Source organism: Phaethon aethereus (genome assembly GCF_964289735.1).
Source record: "Phaethon aethereus genome assembly, chromosome: 18".
In the NCBI taxonomy this organism is placed as follows: domain Eukaryota; kingdom Metazoa; phylum Chordata; class Aves; order Phaethontiformes; family Phaethontidae; genus Phaethon; species Phaethon aethereus.
The window spans coordinates 12926420-12941141 of NC_138594.1; the positions used below are offsets into that span (position 1 = coordinate 12926420).

Sequence of the window (14722 nt, forward strand, 5' to 3'; positions counted from 1 at the left end):
CACGGGTGGGCTCCCCACTCTGAGTGCCCACCCAGCACGGCTGACCACCCCAGGGTGGGCCAGGGGTCCCCTGCAAGGGCCTTGTCCCCCTCAGGTGCCAACGGGGCTGTCAGGGCACCAAGGAGCCTTTCCGCCCTCCATCCCCATCCCCTGAGTGGCACAAGCCGGGTCTGGGCATCGGGGTCTCCACGGGGGTCCAACCGCTGAGAGCGGTGGATGGGGCAAGGTCCACTCCAGAGCTCTGCCCTTGTCACTTGTGTCCCTGCTGTCTCCAGAGTGGATGTGACCCCGCTCCCTGTGGGGTCTGAGGACGGCAGCACCCCCGGACACACACAGGGGGACGTCACGCAGACACCCATGTTAGGTGCAGACACGTGGACACCCACGCTACAGGGACACGGGGGCTGCGCACAGCGGGACTGAGCCAGCAACATCGCAGACAAGCGTGTTAGGGACCACGGACCTGGTGGCACGAGGGGGCCGGTGACAGCTCCACGGGGCACGGCCTGACCCTGACAGCTCCAGTCTGGCACCTGGGAGAGGCCGTGGAGCGCAGGGTGCTGCCCTGCCCCGTCCTTCACCCGCCACCACCGGGCCACCCCCAGCCACACGTCCCCAGGCTCGGCGGGGCCGCGAGCACTCACGGGTGAGCTCGGCCCACGTGGCGCCGGGGTTGCCGATGCCGCGCAGGGTGAAGCCGCGCAGGCTGTCGTACACCAGCTCGCGGTAGCGCAGGCGGAAACCCAGCAGGATCCCGTTGATCTTGTCCTCGGCCGGGGGCTGTGTGGGGAGGACAGTAGGGACTGCTCTGACCCGGGGCTCCCCGGCACCCTGAGATGACATCCCCAGTACGCCTCGGTGCCACCTCCCAAGGGGGCGGGTGGCCGGTCCCACGACACCCCGCAAAGCGGAGAGGCCAGTACCTGCCAGCGGATGAGCACCGACGTGGTGGTGTGTGGGGTGACGGAGAGGATGGTGGGGGCTTCCTCAGGGGCTGTGGGGGAGAAGTGGGCAGTGAGGCTCCAGAGATGCCCTGGGCACAGGGGGGTGCCCAAGCAGGGGGGCACCCCCTCTCCCTGCCCCAGGAGCCACAGCCCGTGCTGACCCGCCTGCAGCGTGGTGAGCGACTCCGACTCCTCGCTGTACTCGCTGTCCCCGATGTCATTTGTCGCCTTCACGCGGAACTTGTAGGAGGTGAAGGGCTTCAGCCTGCACAGGAGCGGAGCGGGACGGGGATGGTGGGGCCGGCGGGTGACCCCATAAGCCACCCTCGCCCCCGCAGGGCACATCGGCTGGAGCTTCCCAACCCAAGCAAGCGCTTGTTGTCAGATGGGGAAACTGAGACACAGGGTAACTGCCCAAAGAGAGCCCATCATCTCCCCGGCTCCCCGTCACGCCATGGCACCGTCGAGGGCTGGCCCGTGCCTCACCTGTCCACGACGAAGGCGGTAGCGTTGCGGCTGGCGGCGGAGTGCAGCGCCCACTCGCCGTGGGGCAGCTCGCGGGTCTGCACCGTGTAGTAGCGGACGGGGGAGAGCCCATCACTGCCTGGCTCCCAGGAGAGCAGCACGCTGCGGGCTCGCACCTCCTCCTGCTGTGCCAGCGGCTTCCCGGGGGGCTGCGGGCGGTCTGGGAGAGGCGAGGGGCTGGGAGCACCATGGGCACACTGCGGGCACATGCAGTCCCCCGCTGCGGGCTGGACCCCCACCCCCGTTACCTCTCTTCTCCGTGGTCACCACGAGGGCTTCGGCCGCCTCGCCCCATCCCTTGCGGGTCTGCGCCACGATGCGGAAGAGGTAGGTGGCCTCAGGCTGGAGGCCAGTGGCCGTGTACTGCCGGGCGCTGGGGGCCAGCACCTCCACGGCGGCGTTGGCGGTGCTGGTGTTGAGGCAGTGGGTGACCTGGTACGCTGCGGGGCAGGGAGCGGCACGGTGGGGCTGGCGGAGGGGACACCATCCTGGTCCCCCTGTGCACGCCCCCTCCTCCATCCCTGCCCACGCACAGGGCCAGCAACGAGGGGGTTTTGGCTCCCTGCACAGGGGAGCTCAGACGCAGCCGGGGACGCAGCACAGCCGAGTGGGGAAACCCCAGCCCTGGGGGCAACAGGCTCCCAGATGCTCAGGGGATCTCAGGGAGCTGGTCTTGCCCCCTCGTGTTGATCCCTGCTCCCATGGACCCCTGCAACCCTCTGCAGAGCATCCCGGCATCGCATGACGGGGTCGGCTCCCACCTACCCAGGATGATGCCGTTGGGTGCCGCGGGCGGCTGCCAGACGAGCCGCACCGAGGTGGTCCTCACTTCAGGGAAGAGGATCCCCACGGGGGGCCCGGGCACTGCAGGGGGGAGGGACATGGGGTTCACTGGGGAGTGCACAAGTGCGTGCGAAGTGCCAGTTCCCGTCCCCTGGGAACAGGAGCCCTGGGTGTCCTGGTCAGGGGGGAGAGGGATCGCCCCAGGGAACAGGGATAGGATGGAATGGGACAGACCTTGGGCACCCAAGGGACCCCCCAGCCCATTCGGGTCTCTCTGCCCATCCAGGTGCTGTTACCCACCGTCATCCAGCGTCCGCTCAAGGATGGGGGGCCGGCTGGGCACGCCGTCGCCGATCCTGGTGAAGGCCAGCACACGGATCTCGTACAGCGTGTATTTGCCCAGCCCGGTCAGCTGGGCGCTGCGGGAGGCGTTGCCCTCCGCCAGCCAGGACCGGGCATGCGCCTCCGAGTCCTTCTCCTTGTACATCACCTGCAACAGAGCCCGGGTGACGTGGCCGGGCAGAGCCACAGCCCCGGGGTGGAGCAGCGTGGCAAGGGCTGGCACACATGGGCACCGTCTCTCGGAGGTGGCACAACCGGGGACCTGGCAGTCTGCAAGGTGACCCCCCCAGGGAAAGCCACGCTTCCCAGGTCCGCCGGTGAGGCTGGCAGGGCACAGGCAGGGCTGCAGGCAGGCACAGCCACAGCGCCGGGGCTGCGGTAGGGGCTCACCTTGTAGCCCAGGATGAGGCCGTTGCGGTCTGCCTCGGGGATGTCGCTCCACTGGACCAGCATGCTGTTGGAGGTGGTAGCCAGCGCTGACACGTTGCTGGGGCCAGAAGAGGGCACTGGCGGGCAAGGGGATGAAAGTGGGGTCAGTGGCTGGACCCAGCCGGGGTGAGTGCCCGGCGTGACGGGGTGGGCAGCGGTACCTGACTCCCGGGTGCGTCCCACCACCAAGTGGCTCCAGGGCCCTGAGCCGATGGCGTTGAAGGCTTGGACCTGCACCCGGTACTCGGTCCACTCCTCCAGGTCCTCGATGGTGTACTCCCGCTCCACACGGTCGTGGATGACGTGCACCGCCGGCTGCCCTCGCCCGTCTGAGCGCGCGTACTGGACCTTGTAGCCCACAGAGTCGGGGCTCCCGTTGTACTCCTGCTCCAGGAGGGGCTGGCCCAGACGGCAGAGACGGGACTGTCACCCCCCAGCTCCCACAGCCGCCCCAGCTCCGTCCCCTCTCAGCTCCCCAGCCTCCCGCCTGCCCCCATGAGGCCGGTGCCTGTGGGCACCGAGCTGCGGTCCCCCCCTCACCATCCAGCGCAGCCACAGGCTGGTCTCGCTGGCTGTCCTCAGGGTGACGTTGGCGGGTGCCACGTCCGGGGGGGCCTGCAGGGTCTGGACCCTCCGGGAGGGCAGGCTGGGGGGGCTGGTGCCCACGATGTTCACCTGCCGCATGCGGAAACTGAGAGAGGAGAGCGGGGGTCACGGCGGGGGGCGAGAGGGCTCCGGTCCCCCAGGGAGGACACCCCGGCACGGTCCTGGCCACTCGCCTGTAGTAGGTGTAGGGCTTCAGGTTGGGCACCTCCATGGAGCGGGCGTCGGGCTCGTTAGACAGCTGGTGGACGAGCCCCCACTCTTCGGTCTCGCCGCTCTGGCCCACCTGCGGAATGGGAGAGGGGTGAGCTGCCCCCCGGCACCCCCTCACCCCCCCCCGAGCTGCCCCCCGGCACCCCCTCACCCCCCCCGAGCTGCCCCATACCTGTGCCTCCACCTGCCAGCGGGAGATGGAGGTTTTCCCGTCGTAGCCCGGGCGAAACTGGAGGGTGACGGAGCGGGGTCCGATGTTGGAAATGCCCAGGTTGGTGGGGGCACCGGGGAGCTCTGCGGGGAGAGGGCAGGGCAGGTGGCACCGGCCGCTCGCCCCCAGCGCCGCCGGCAGCCCCGCGCCGCTGCACTCACCTGGCGGCACCCCCGAGGAGATGGTGGAGGAGGAGACCTGGCCCTGGCCCTTGGAGGTCATGGCAGCCACCTCGATGGTGTAGGTGGTGAGGGCGGTGAGGCCGGTGACGCGGTACTCCAAGGTGACATTGGGCAGGTAATGGGTGACCCGCGTGTTGGTGCGGTTGTACTCCTCCCAGGAGATCCGGTAGCCTGAAACGTGCCCCGTGCCGTCAGCCCCCCGCATCTCCCACCCCAAGGAGCTGAGTGGGGCCAGGGGGAGACGCCGCGGGGTGGGAGACGCCGCGGGGTGGGAGACGCCGCGGGGTGGGAGACGCCGCGGGGTGGGAGACGCCGCGGGGTGGGAAGGGCCGATGTGGTGCTCCCTTACCTGTCAGGATGCCATTCTTCTCCAGCGGCTCCTGCCAGCTGACCTTCAGGGACGTGTCCAGGATGTCGCTGAAGCCAAGATGTCCCACGGGGCCAGGCACTGCCCAAAGACACCCAGGCTCAGCACGCAGCCGCACACACAAGGGCAGGAGCCCTCAGGACCCCCGCAAGCGGCGAGCGTGGAGGGGGCTCCCCGAGGCTCAGCAGCACCTCTGTTCCACATCCCCACCGGCAGCACCAGCGGGACCAAGTCCCCCATCTTGGGGCTGCTCCCACCCTCCCCGGGAGCCGCAGGTGGGCAGGGTCCGTCCCGTGGGAACGCAGAGCCTCCCCGTACCGTCCTCGTGGGTGCGCACCAGCTGGGGGGGGCTGCGCGGGCCGTCCCCCGGCGTGGTGAAGCACAGCACCGAGGTGAAGTACTCGGCGAATTTCCGCAGCCCCGCCACGTAGCCCACATGGACGCTGTCCTGGAAGTTGGGCCGCACCGTCACCACCGTCGCCTCCTCCTCGTGCTCCGGCTCCCAGGCGATGAGCTGCGGGAGGAGGGAGCCGGGAAAACGATGCCGGGTACCACATCGGTACCACAAGTGTCGTCGTCCGGGCACCTCCAGCCTCCTCTTATTTATTCAGAGTCGATTAAATATCAATTAACGGTGCGGGGAACACTTGATGCCTTTAACAGCGCGTGTTTACCCGCGCGAGCCGATACAGAGCGCGCGCTTTGTGATTAACTCCCATTGATAACGGCGTGTAATCGCCCGCTCGTCTGCGTTTAGGAGGGATGTTTGGGCATTTAATTGGTATTGTGCAAGATAGCCTATAGCAACTTAATTAAATACTAATTAGGCCCTAAAAATACTAATCAAAAATACTAAGTGGCATTTAATAAGAATGTTAAATATCCTACTTGCTCTAGTTATCTCATTCAGCGGCAATTAGATTCCTGAACTTCTTTGGAGTGGATTAAGACACAAGTTTAACGTTTTAATTCAATTTAATTAATGTAAATTTGAATTAATTGCAATTTGGAATTAATTAGAGAGCATGGGAGACTCCGAGCCCATGCAAGTGTTAAATCTCAGTAAATATTATTTTAACAGTCAGGCCAGAACCAATTAAAATCTGGGGTTTTGGTGAGGCGTCGAGTCAGTCTGTGGAGGTTGTCCGAGGAGTTTCCCCCTCCCCGGCTGCCCCGTTTTTGGGGAGACCGGCAGGAATCTCCCCTCACCTTGTACCCCTGGTTGATGCCGTTGATGAACTGGGGGCTGGGAGGGTTCCAGGTGAAGCGGATGGTGGTGGAGTTGGTGGCTTCGGTCTGCACGTTCCCGGGGGGCACCGTGGGGACTGCCGGGATGAAGGGACGGCTCGCAGAAGCTCCGGCTCCGCCAGGTCCCCTCCATCGACCGGGCACCAGCCGCCCGGGAGTGCGGGCACCCGCGGCGGGGAGGACCCCAGGCACCCAGATGCCCCTGGCTGGGCCAGCCCTGCCCCGGCTCTGCAGCCCCTGCTCATCCCTCCCCAGCACACCCCAGTTCCCCTGGGACCACCAGACCCATCCTCCTGCTACCCGACCCCATCACCCACACGGCACAGCCTGTCACCACTGGGGTGAAAAACGAGCCCCTGCCCGCGCCTGCCCGCCCCTGCCTACCTCCCTGCAGTGTCCACTCGGTCACCTTCATGCTGTACACCCCCAGGCCGGCGCTGTTGTACGCCGCCACCTCGATCTCATAGTTGGTCCAGATGATGAGGTCCTCCAGGAGCAGGTTGTTGACGTCGGCGTTGGTGATGTTCTTGAACTGGTAGCCCACGGGCAGCCCGGCCAGGCAGTACCTGGGGACCAGGGGGGCCATCAGAGCTGCCGGCATCCCCACCAGCACCCTGGGACGCCGGGGATGCGACGCCCACGCTCCCCCACCGGTGCCTACCGGATGATGTAGCCCTTGAGGACGCCGTTCTGGTGACTCTCGGGGGGAGGCTGCCACTGGATCATGATGGACTGATTGGTGCGGCCGCTGGCAATGACGTTCTGGGGGGGTGCGGAGGGGGGTTCCTCGGGCAGGGACACCCTGCGGGCATGAGGTGGAGGTGAGCACCCAGGGCCACCGGTCCCCCCGGGACCCCCGGCCACAGCTCACCTCTCCGTGTCCTTGCTGAACTGGCCCCTGCCCACATCGTTCACGGCGCAGAGGCGGAACTGGTAGGAGCGAGCGGGGACCAAACCCCGCACGGCCACCGACGTTGACTCGGGGTCCACGCTGGCAAGCAGCACGGTCCAGGGCGCATCTGCGGGGAGAGAGGGGGGGCAGCAGGCTGGAGGACACGACGCTGGGGTCCTCTGCCCAGCTAATGATTCCCCCAGTCTCCAAGCTCCCCGCAGCATCCCTCGCCCGCTGCCTCAGGTGATGCTGGAGACCGGACTTTGCCCGGTGCCGGCGGTGCCGGGGAGGCGGAAGCAGCCCCTTACTGTTCTCGGAGACCTCCACGACGTAGCGGAGCAGGGGGCTGTTGCCATCGAAGGGCTTGGCCCAGGTGAGGTTGATGGCCCGTTTCTCCAGGGGGCTGAGGGTGGCCACGGGGCTCTCGGGGGCGTGGGGGAGCTGCCTGGACGGGGCGGGTTAGGGAGGGGGCGGTTAGGGAGGGGGCGCAGCCCGGGGCGCGGGGTGCTGGCAGGGGCGAGGGGGGTCTCACCGGACGCGGAGGTGGGCGCTGCGCGAGTCGTTGCCCCCAGCTGAGACCACCTTGCAGGTGTAGGTGCCGATGTCGCCCGACCAGGTCTGGGAGATGTGGAGGGTGCCCGTCTCGTCCAGGCGCACCCGCGGGCCGGTCTCTGGGCTCAGCGGTGCCCCGTCCTTCTCCCAGATGTACCTGTGCCGGGGCGGGACCCAGGAGTCCTGGCACCCTGCAGCCCCCCACGAGGAGAGGGGGCCAGGGGTCCCACCGGCGTGCCGGGCTCCCCGTGTGCAGGGCACCAGGTGGCACTGCAGGACCACCAGCGCAGGGCCGGGGATGGCAGCGCCCACCCTCTGCCCGCTCCCTCCACGGGCGGGCAGGCAGTCTGGGGGTGCCCGGACCCCCCAACCCTCCCAGCCCCGTCGCACCCACCTGACATCCACGCTGGGGTCGTGGGTGACCCCGCAGCTCATGACGGCCTTGGTGCCCTTGATGACGCTCTGGTCCTGCGGCGGGTCGGTGATGCGTGTCCTTGCTGCGGGGGGACAGGATGAGGCACAGGCACTGCCCGGAGGGCTGTGGGGGGTGGCATCGGCAGGGACAGCCCAAGTTTGCACCCGTGCAAACCAGCCCGCCACGTGCCAGAGCCCATCCTTGGCATCCCCAGAGAGCTCAATCCTGCACCACGCAGGGTGGGAGGCAGCACCCCGCTGCCCGCGGAGCTGGGCAGGGTCCATCCCGCACTGTGCGCACACCAGCGCGGCAGGCAGAGCCCGGCTGCTGCAGAGCCAGGCGACGCAGGTGCCTTACCCCAGATGACCAGGTCGGCAGACGCCTCATCCACGCCACGGGAGTTGGTGGCCAGGCAGGTGTAGGTGCCGGCGTCGGCGAGGTGCGCGGGGCTGATGAGCAGGCTGCCCGACTCCAGCAGCGTGAAGCGCGGGAGCTGCACCGAGCCGCTGGCCAGGACCCGCTCCCCTGGGCGACGCAGGGAGCCCCATCAGCCCCCAGCGCCCCGGCCATCGGCCAAGCCTGGTGGCCACAGAGCCCGGTGGCCGCAGAGCTCAAAGAAGATGCCCTGGGGCCATGCGGGCAGGCAGGGACAGGCAGGGCAGACTTTCTGCCTTTACCTTTCTGCCACGTGATGGCCGGGCGCGGAGCCCCCGAGGTCTCGCAGTTGAGGATTACGGACATGCCGTCAATCACCGTGCTGTCCTGGGGACCCCTGGTGATGTTGGGGGCGATGCCTGCGGGGCAGGGAGATGCACAGCCCCCCCTGAAGCCCTTCCCGGTGCCCAGCCTGGAGCCGACCCACTGCCGGGGCATGGGGGGTCCCATGCCCCCAGGAGGGTTTCCTGAGGTCCCCAAAGCCCTGATGGAGGCCAGCCAGGGGGTCCCAGGCATATCCCACCCACTGCCCGGGCAGGGCACCCTGGGCTCCAGGGCACGGGGGGCTGGCACCTACTGGTCACGGCCAGGTACGTGGTGGTCTGCACCTCGCCGGCCGCATTGCGGGCGAAGCACTGGAACATGCCGGTGTCGTCGGGGACCAGCCCGCTGATCTGCAGGCTGCCGTCCGGCAGGAGCTGGAAGCGGGACAGCTTCTCCAGGTGGATGAGGGCAGCGTCCTTGTACCAGGCCATCGCCGGGGGGGGCACGCCTGCAAGGGCCAGGGCCGTGTCAGGCACGGGGCCGCGGTGGCGCGGGGAGGGCGGCCGGGGAGCAGCTCACCTTTGGCTTGGCAGGGGATGGCCACCACCTTCTCCATCTCAGCCGTGATGTGCCTCTCCGGCTCCTTGACGAACTGCGGCGGCTCTGCAAAGGGAAGCCCAGCGACGGGCAGGGGACTGCATTAGAGCCGGGGTCCTCCGGACCCACCGTCGAACCACCCGCAGTGACTCCCGCCTGTCGCTTCCCACCTCAGCCTCGGGGCTGAGACAGCCCCAACTCATTGCACACATGATTTGCCCTGCCTGTGGCCAAGAGCCTCACCCAGGACGGAGAGGTAGGCGCCCTCGGCCACGGCGGGCACGCTGCTGCTGCGGAGCATGGCCTCACACTCGTAGTAGCCGCTGTCGCTCAGCGCGGGGTTGAGGATGGTGAGCCGGCGGCTGTAGTCGCTGATGCCGCTGGAGAGGGGCACCCCGTCCTTCTTCCAGACGATGTGCAGCTTGATCAGCGGCCTGGGGGGGCCAGGAGCACGTCAGGAGGCAGCCCCAGCCCCCATCGAGCCCCCCACCTCCCTCCATCCCGCAGGAGCCGTGGTGGGAAGCGACCTTGGGGCACCCAGCCCTGGGGCCGGGCGATGCCCCATCCCCACCCCGCCGCTACTCGCCTGGCGTTGGCCACGCACTCCATGGTCACCTCCGAGGTCCCGGCCACCACGCTGGTGTTCCTGGGTGGGACAATGATGGTGGGTGCAATGGGATCAGCCGGGCCACCCACGTCTGGGGAGAAGGAGGCCAGAGCGACAGCCATCAGCACCCCCTGCCCCTGCTCACCCCCGGGGTGCCCCAAGCCCCCAGTGAGGCTGACGGGGCACCCAAATCCCCGGCCCCGCTCTGCCTGCCATAGAGCAGACAACGGTGGCAGGGACCAAAAGGGCTCTGGCTCTGCTCTCGCGCGGGAAGGACGGGCAGGGCCAGCCCATCACCTTGGCATCGGGCTGCCTCCACAGCTCTCCCTAAGGCCTCTCCCCGCCGCAGGAGCCCACGGCACCCCACGGCACCAGCCCGGCCCCCAGCCTGGGTGGCAGCGCCGGCTGGCAGGGAGGAGGGAGAAGGGGAGCACATAAAGCAAAATGATTGCAACGATAAAAAACCCCTCGCGTAGGTGCCGTAAAAACGCGATCGGCTTTGGAAAGCTGCTGATACAGCCGAATCCGTAACCGTCGGCTCCGGGTGGTTTATTGCGCACCGGGACACCGAGGTACAGAGAAACAGATGAGTGGGGCAGGAGGGGAAGGGGGACAGGCAGAGCCCTCTGCGGAAAGGGGTAAACCCCCCCGCGGAGCAGCGGGAGGGGTCGGGGATGAGAGCACCGGGAGGACTGATGCCGCTTTGTGACATCGTCCCTGCGATGGGCTTGTCGCCACCTGAACGGGGGCCGGGGGACCCTCGGCCAGGACCCGGGACACAGGGGTGTCCCCCAAAGGGATGGGGCCACAGGGGTGTCCCCCAGGCGGGGGCTGATCCGGAGCAGCGTGGGCTGAGAGGGGAACGTGGGCAGGAGCGGGCAGGGCGGCCGGCAGCGAAGCTGCTCCCGTTGGGGCTCAGTGCACCGTCCCAGCCCGCAGCCCGGTCCCGGCGCACGGCCGGACCCAGCCGCGGCGGCGGGGACGGCGCGGGAGGCTCTGCCCGTGACACAATGAGCGCCTGCAGCACAGCCCGAAGCGCCTAAATAAATTTTGAGGCGGCTGAACCGTTAAGTCAGCAAAAGCCAGAGCCTCTGAAGAGATTTACTGCAAATTAAACTCGGGCAGCGCAGGGGGAGCGGGGCCGGGGTGGCAATACCCCCCGCACTCACTGGCCACGGTCAGCGTGATGGGCTGGCTCGTCTTGTTGTCCCCGTTCTTGTCATTCACCGCCTGCACGTAGTAACGCCCCGCGTCCGGGGCCACCGTGGAGAGGATGACGAGGGTGTTCTCCAGCGTGATGGCTCTGCGGGGACGAGCGGGCGGCGTGAGATGGGGATGTGAACACAACGGGGACACTGACGTGGGGAGCCAGGACTCTTGTTCCCCCACCCAGCACCCGCGCCAGCCCTGGGGCACCCGCATGGGACAGGCACGACCCCCAGCCTTCAGGCACGACCCCCGGCCTTCCTCCCGCCTGCCCCAGGCACCAGCCCCCGGCTGGGGGCTCGGCTCAGCCAGTGGCCCCAGGCAGGAGCCGGGACCGTGCTGGGACTGAGCCCCACACCCCGCCGTGCCAAGCGGAGCACATCGGACGGTGCAGCTTAATAGGACTTTTTTTTATTATTTATTTATTTTTACAAAACGATCTAATCTGCTGGAAACATAAAATGGTTTGGGGAATGTATTTTTTACCATTAAATATGAGATAAAGGAGTTTTATCTCCTCAATCCTCCTCTGCAAATAGAAAGGAGACCAGTTCAATTCCTGCATAACGTGGGTTACAAATTCAATTCCCGCACGCTGCGTCTGCCAGCGCCGGGCTCGCCACTCCGGCGATGCCAGGGCCTGCCGCAGCCCCACGGGGACGCCCGGCACACACACGTGTGCCACGCCGGGCTCTGTCACGCCGGCTGCCGCCCCGGCGCATGCTGCACCCCTTTCAGCCGCCCTCCTCCCTCTTATTTCCATTTCTTTAAAAATTCCTTTTCCCAGTGACAAACAGAGCCACCAGCTGCCGAGCCTGCCTCTGGGTTTTAGCACGATGCGCTCAAGGCGTCTGTTAAACATCCTTATTGCAAGGGCAACGGCAGCCGAGGGAAACGCAGCCCCCCGAGCTGCCGGGGGGTGCCGGGGGGACTCACATGCGGCTGCTGGGGGAGATCTTCCGGCCATCGCGAAACCAGGTGACCTGGGGCTGGGGGAAGCTGGCGATGCGGGGCGCGCGGATGACGGCCGCCTCCCCGTGGGACACGCTCTGCTGCGTCTCGCCGTCCTCGAAGCTCCCCATGTCTGCAAAACGTGCGGGAGAACCGTGTCGGGGGCTGGGGAGGGACCGGCAGCTCACCCGGGGACCCAGCAGGGTCTGGCCCCGGGTCCGGCTGGGGAGCAGGCTGGAGGCGACGGGGATGGGCTGCTCTCTGCTCCCCTCCTCGGCTGGGGCGGCTCGGCTGGCACAGGGCACGGGACGCTGGTGGGGTACCTCCGAGCCCACGGACCGCTCCCGCGTGGCCGGAGCCGCGCTCGCACCAGGAGCCGTCCCCGCGCGCCCGGACCTGCGCAGCGCCGGGCCCGCTGCCTGCGCGTGCCCTGCTGAGGACGGGCTCAGCCCTGGGGCTCCCCGGCACCTCTCCCTGCCCCAACCCACGGCCCAGCGCCGGGAGCGTCCGGGCAGGACCGTGGCTCCGCGGGCAAGGCTGGGGCAGCCGCTGCCTCCGTCCTGCCCAGGCGTTCGCTGAAAGCACTTGAGGGAAGCGGAGTGAAGCAGGGTGCATGGAGGCACGGCAGGGGGGCAGGGGATTTTTATTGACTTCCCTTAATTGCTGTAATTAAAAACATGTAAAGAATCTTTTTTTAACGACTTTGCCATTATCATTAGTTGTTAGCACAGCTGCCTTATTAATTTCTCATTAGCTTCCTGATTTGTCATTGCTCCTCAGGAAGGGATTTAACGGGATGGGACTGGGGGCATCCGGGAGGCACGGGGTGACAGAGAGGGGCCCGTCCCCTGCGGCGCAGAGCCAGCGTCCCGGGCCTCAGCACCCTCCTGTCCCGCTTAAACCCGCTGTGGTACCCCTGCGTCACCCCCCTGCGCAGACCCCCCGAGGTCTGGCCCATCCCACTGGGGTCTGCTCGTTCACAGCACCCGTGCCGAGCCGCGGCAGCGGCACGCGGGACCGAGTCTCCGGCCCGGCTGCCCCTGCTCCCGCACGCACGGATGCGGCCGCCGGCCCCGCAGGCTCCCGTTTGCTTTCAGTGACGGTTATAAAGGGCGTTTGCTTTAGGCGCTCCGCGCAGCCGGGGAGGAGCGGGGCCGCTTTCACGCTGCAAAGCGTTTCACCCCTCCGGGGAGCCGGAGCTGCCTGCCTGGACGCGCGGCTACAGGCTTCCCGGCCCCAGCGCTCCCTGCCTTGCGCCCGGCCCTGCCCGTGGGGTGCCCCCCTGCACCCCCAACCAGCACGGCCTGACCGGGCAGCGGGTGCACAGAGGCAGCAACAGCCCCGTCCCTGCCAGCATCGCCCCAGGGATGCTCCGGACATGCACGCGCCGGCCATGGGCTGCACCAACGCCCGACGGCAGCGCGGCGCTGGGGGTCCCCGGCCGGTCCCCCGCCGAGCGGGGCCGTCACTTACAGGCCACCTGCACCTCGGTCTGGCGCTGCAGCAGGGCTCCCATCCGGTTGCGGACGATGCAGCGGTAGAAGCCGGCGTGCGTGCGGTCCAGCGATGTGATCATGTACCTGCGGGAGAGAGGAGCCATCTCAGCGGTGTGGCACCGGCCAAGTGACCGTCACACCCCCGGGAGAGGCTGCAGGACCCACACAAGCCCCCCATTTGCTGCCGGGCAGCAACCCCCGTGCCAGGTGCCGGCACCTTCCCCAGAGAGTAACTGCTGGAGTTGTGTGTACGTGCGTGTACGTGCACGTCTGCGCAAGCACGTACGCGTGGGCGCACACGTGCGCCTGGGGAGACAACACGGTGTCGTCCCTCACCGCTGCGGAGGGACTCGTGGCCACGCACACAGGAGGTGCTTGCACCACGCGGCACCAGCCAGCGGCCATGGCCACGGGGGACGGACGGTGACGCTCTGCCGCGAGCGGGAGGCGCTGGGCGAGTGGCTTCGAGCTGTCAAAAGCGGAGGCAGCTGCCAGGGACCCGGCACCCGCCGCCCTGACCCTTGCGCCGAGCCCCGGCGCTGCGCGGCTGAGGCACGCCGGGGTCTGCCGGTGTCGCCGCACCTCGGCCCCGCGTGCGGCTGAGCCCAGCACCGCCGATTAGCCGGGGCTGAACCGCCTTATCACCCCCAGTGCCTGCTCTTATCAGCCGCCAGCGGCAGCAGCCGATAAGCAGATAAAGAAAATAACCGCATCTCGACTCGCCCACCGCCCCCGAGCATCGCCCCGGTCCCCGAGCCGGACCCCGCTGCCACCAGACCTCCCCGAGCACCCCCCCACCAGGAGGGGTGCGGGCACTGCTGCTCCATCACCCCCCAAAAGGGGCTGGAGCCCCGGCCTCGCAGGAGGGTGACGCTGGGGGGGACGGTCAGGCACCGCAGCATCACCTCCCCGATGGGGAGCGCTCCGAGATAACGCAGAAAGGGAATAAATAACCGAGCTCAGCCCTCCTTGCCCAAAATCTAATCTTGCATTAAAACATGCCGCGGGCTGTTTCAGCACAGCTTTGTTTGTTCTTTTGATAACTGAGCGTAAATTAAACTTTTGTGAGACGCAAGGAGCACGTCCCCTCTGCCGGCAAGTGCGGAGGGCCCCTGTGCCCACCTCCCCGGTGCGGGAGATGGTGCCGGGGACACGGGGCTCCCGCCTCACCCACCGGCACTGCCGAGCCACGGTGGGCATGGCATGGCTGGCATCAAACCCACCGCCAACACCCACCCACCCACGCGGCGTGCCGGCGGTCACCCGTCCCTGCAGGAGAAGGGAGGATGCCCTTTGGGAACGAGCCCTTCAGTGTCACGGCTGATATTTAAAAATGATCCCCAGAGGCTTTAAACAAGGTATTTCAATCCCACGGAGCTGTCAGGATCCGGTGTGGACACCAGGAGTAATGGACCCGCTCTCCTTGTGGTGTCTTCGTTAATAAATCACACGCACGCACC

At 67.3% G+C, this 14722-nt stretch overlaps 1 protein-coding gene across 1 annotated transcript in view; it reads right to left on the reverse strand.

Moving 5' to 3' along the window:
- Window positions 1–266: 266 nt before the first annotated feature.
- The window catches only part of SDK2 (sidekick cell adhesion molecule 2), a gene marked incomplete at its 5' end in the record, with an annotated part of 33821 nt that continues 19365 nt past the window's right edge, over window positions 267–14722 (reverse strand). The window contains 31 exons of the mRNA XM_082008103.1: window positions 267–780; window positions 924–994; window positions 1106–1209; window positions 1431–1629; window positions 1718–1909; window positions 2235–2333; window positions 2553–2742; window positions 2985–3100; window positions 3185–3422; window positions 3564–3714; window positions 3803–3912; window positions 4012–4133; window positions 4212–4403; window positions 4582–4680; window positions 4918–5113; window positions 5809–5924; window positions 6232–6413; window positions 6509–6649; window positions 6719–6866; window positions 7048–7184; window positions 7272–7448; window positions 7686–7788; window positions 8064–8231; window positions 8384–8500; window positions 8719–8913; window positions 8985–9068; window positions 9246–9436; window positions 9589–9700; window positions 10779–10912; window positions 11752–11899; window positions 13240–13346. Coding sequence (XP_081864229.1) covers window positions 388–780; window positions 924–994; window positions 1106–1209; window positions 1431–1629; window positions 1718–1909; window positions 2235–2333; window positions 2553–2742; window positions 2985–3100; window positions 3185–3422; window positions 3564–3714; window positions 3803–3912; window positions 4012–4133; window positions 4212–4403; window positions 4582–4680; window positions 4918–5113; window positions 5809–5924; window positions 6232–6413; window positions 6509–6649; window positions 6719–6866; window positions 7048–7184; window positions 7272–7448; window positions 7686–7788; window positions 8064–8231; window positions 8384–8500; window positions 8719–8913; window positions 8985–9068; window positions 9246–9436; window positions 9589–9700; window positions 10779–10912; window positions 11752–11899; window positions 13240–13346 — 4732 coding nt within the window. The 3' untranslated portion in view covers window positions 267–387. The remainder of the gene's footprint in view (window positions 781–923; window positions 995–1105; window positions 1210–1430; window positions 1630–1717; window positions 1910–2234; window positions 2334–2552; window positions 2743–2984; window positions 3101–3184; window positions 3423–3563; window positions 3715–3802; window positions 3913–4011; window positions 4134–4211; window positions 4404–4581; window positions 4681–4917; window positions 5114–5808; window positions 5925–6231; window positions 6414–6508; window positions 6650–6718; window positions 6867–7047; window positions 7185–7271; window positions 7449–7685; window positions 7789–8063; window positions 8232–8383; window positions 8501–8718; window positions 8914–8984; window positions 9069–9245; window positions 9437–9588; window positions 9701–10778; window positions 10913–11751; window positions 11900–13239; window positions 13347–14722) is intronic.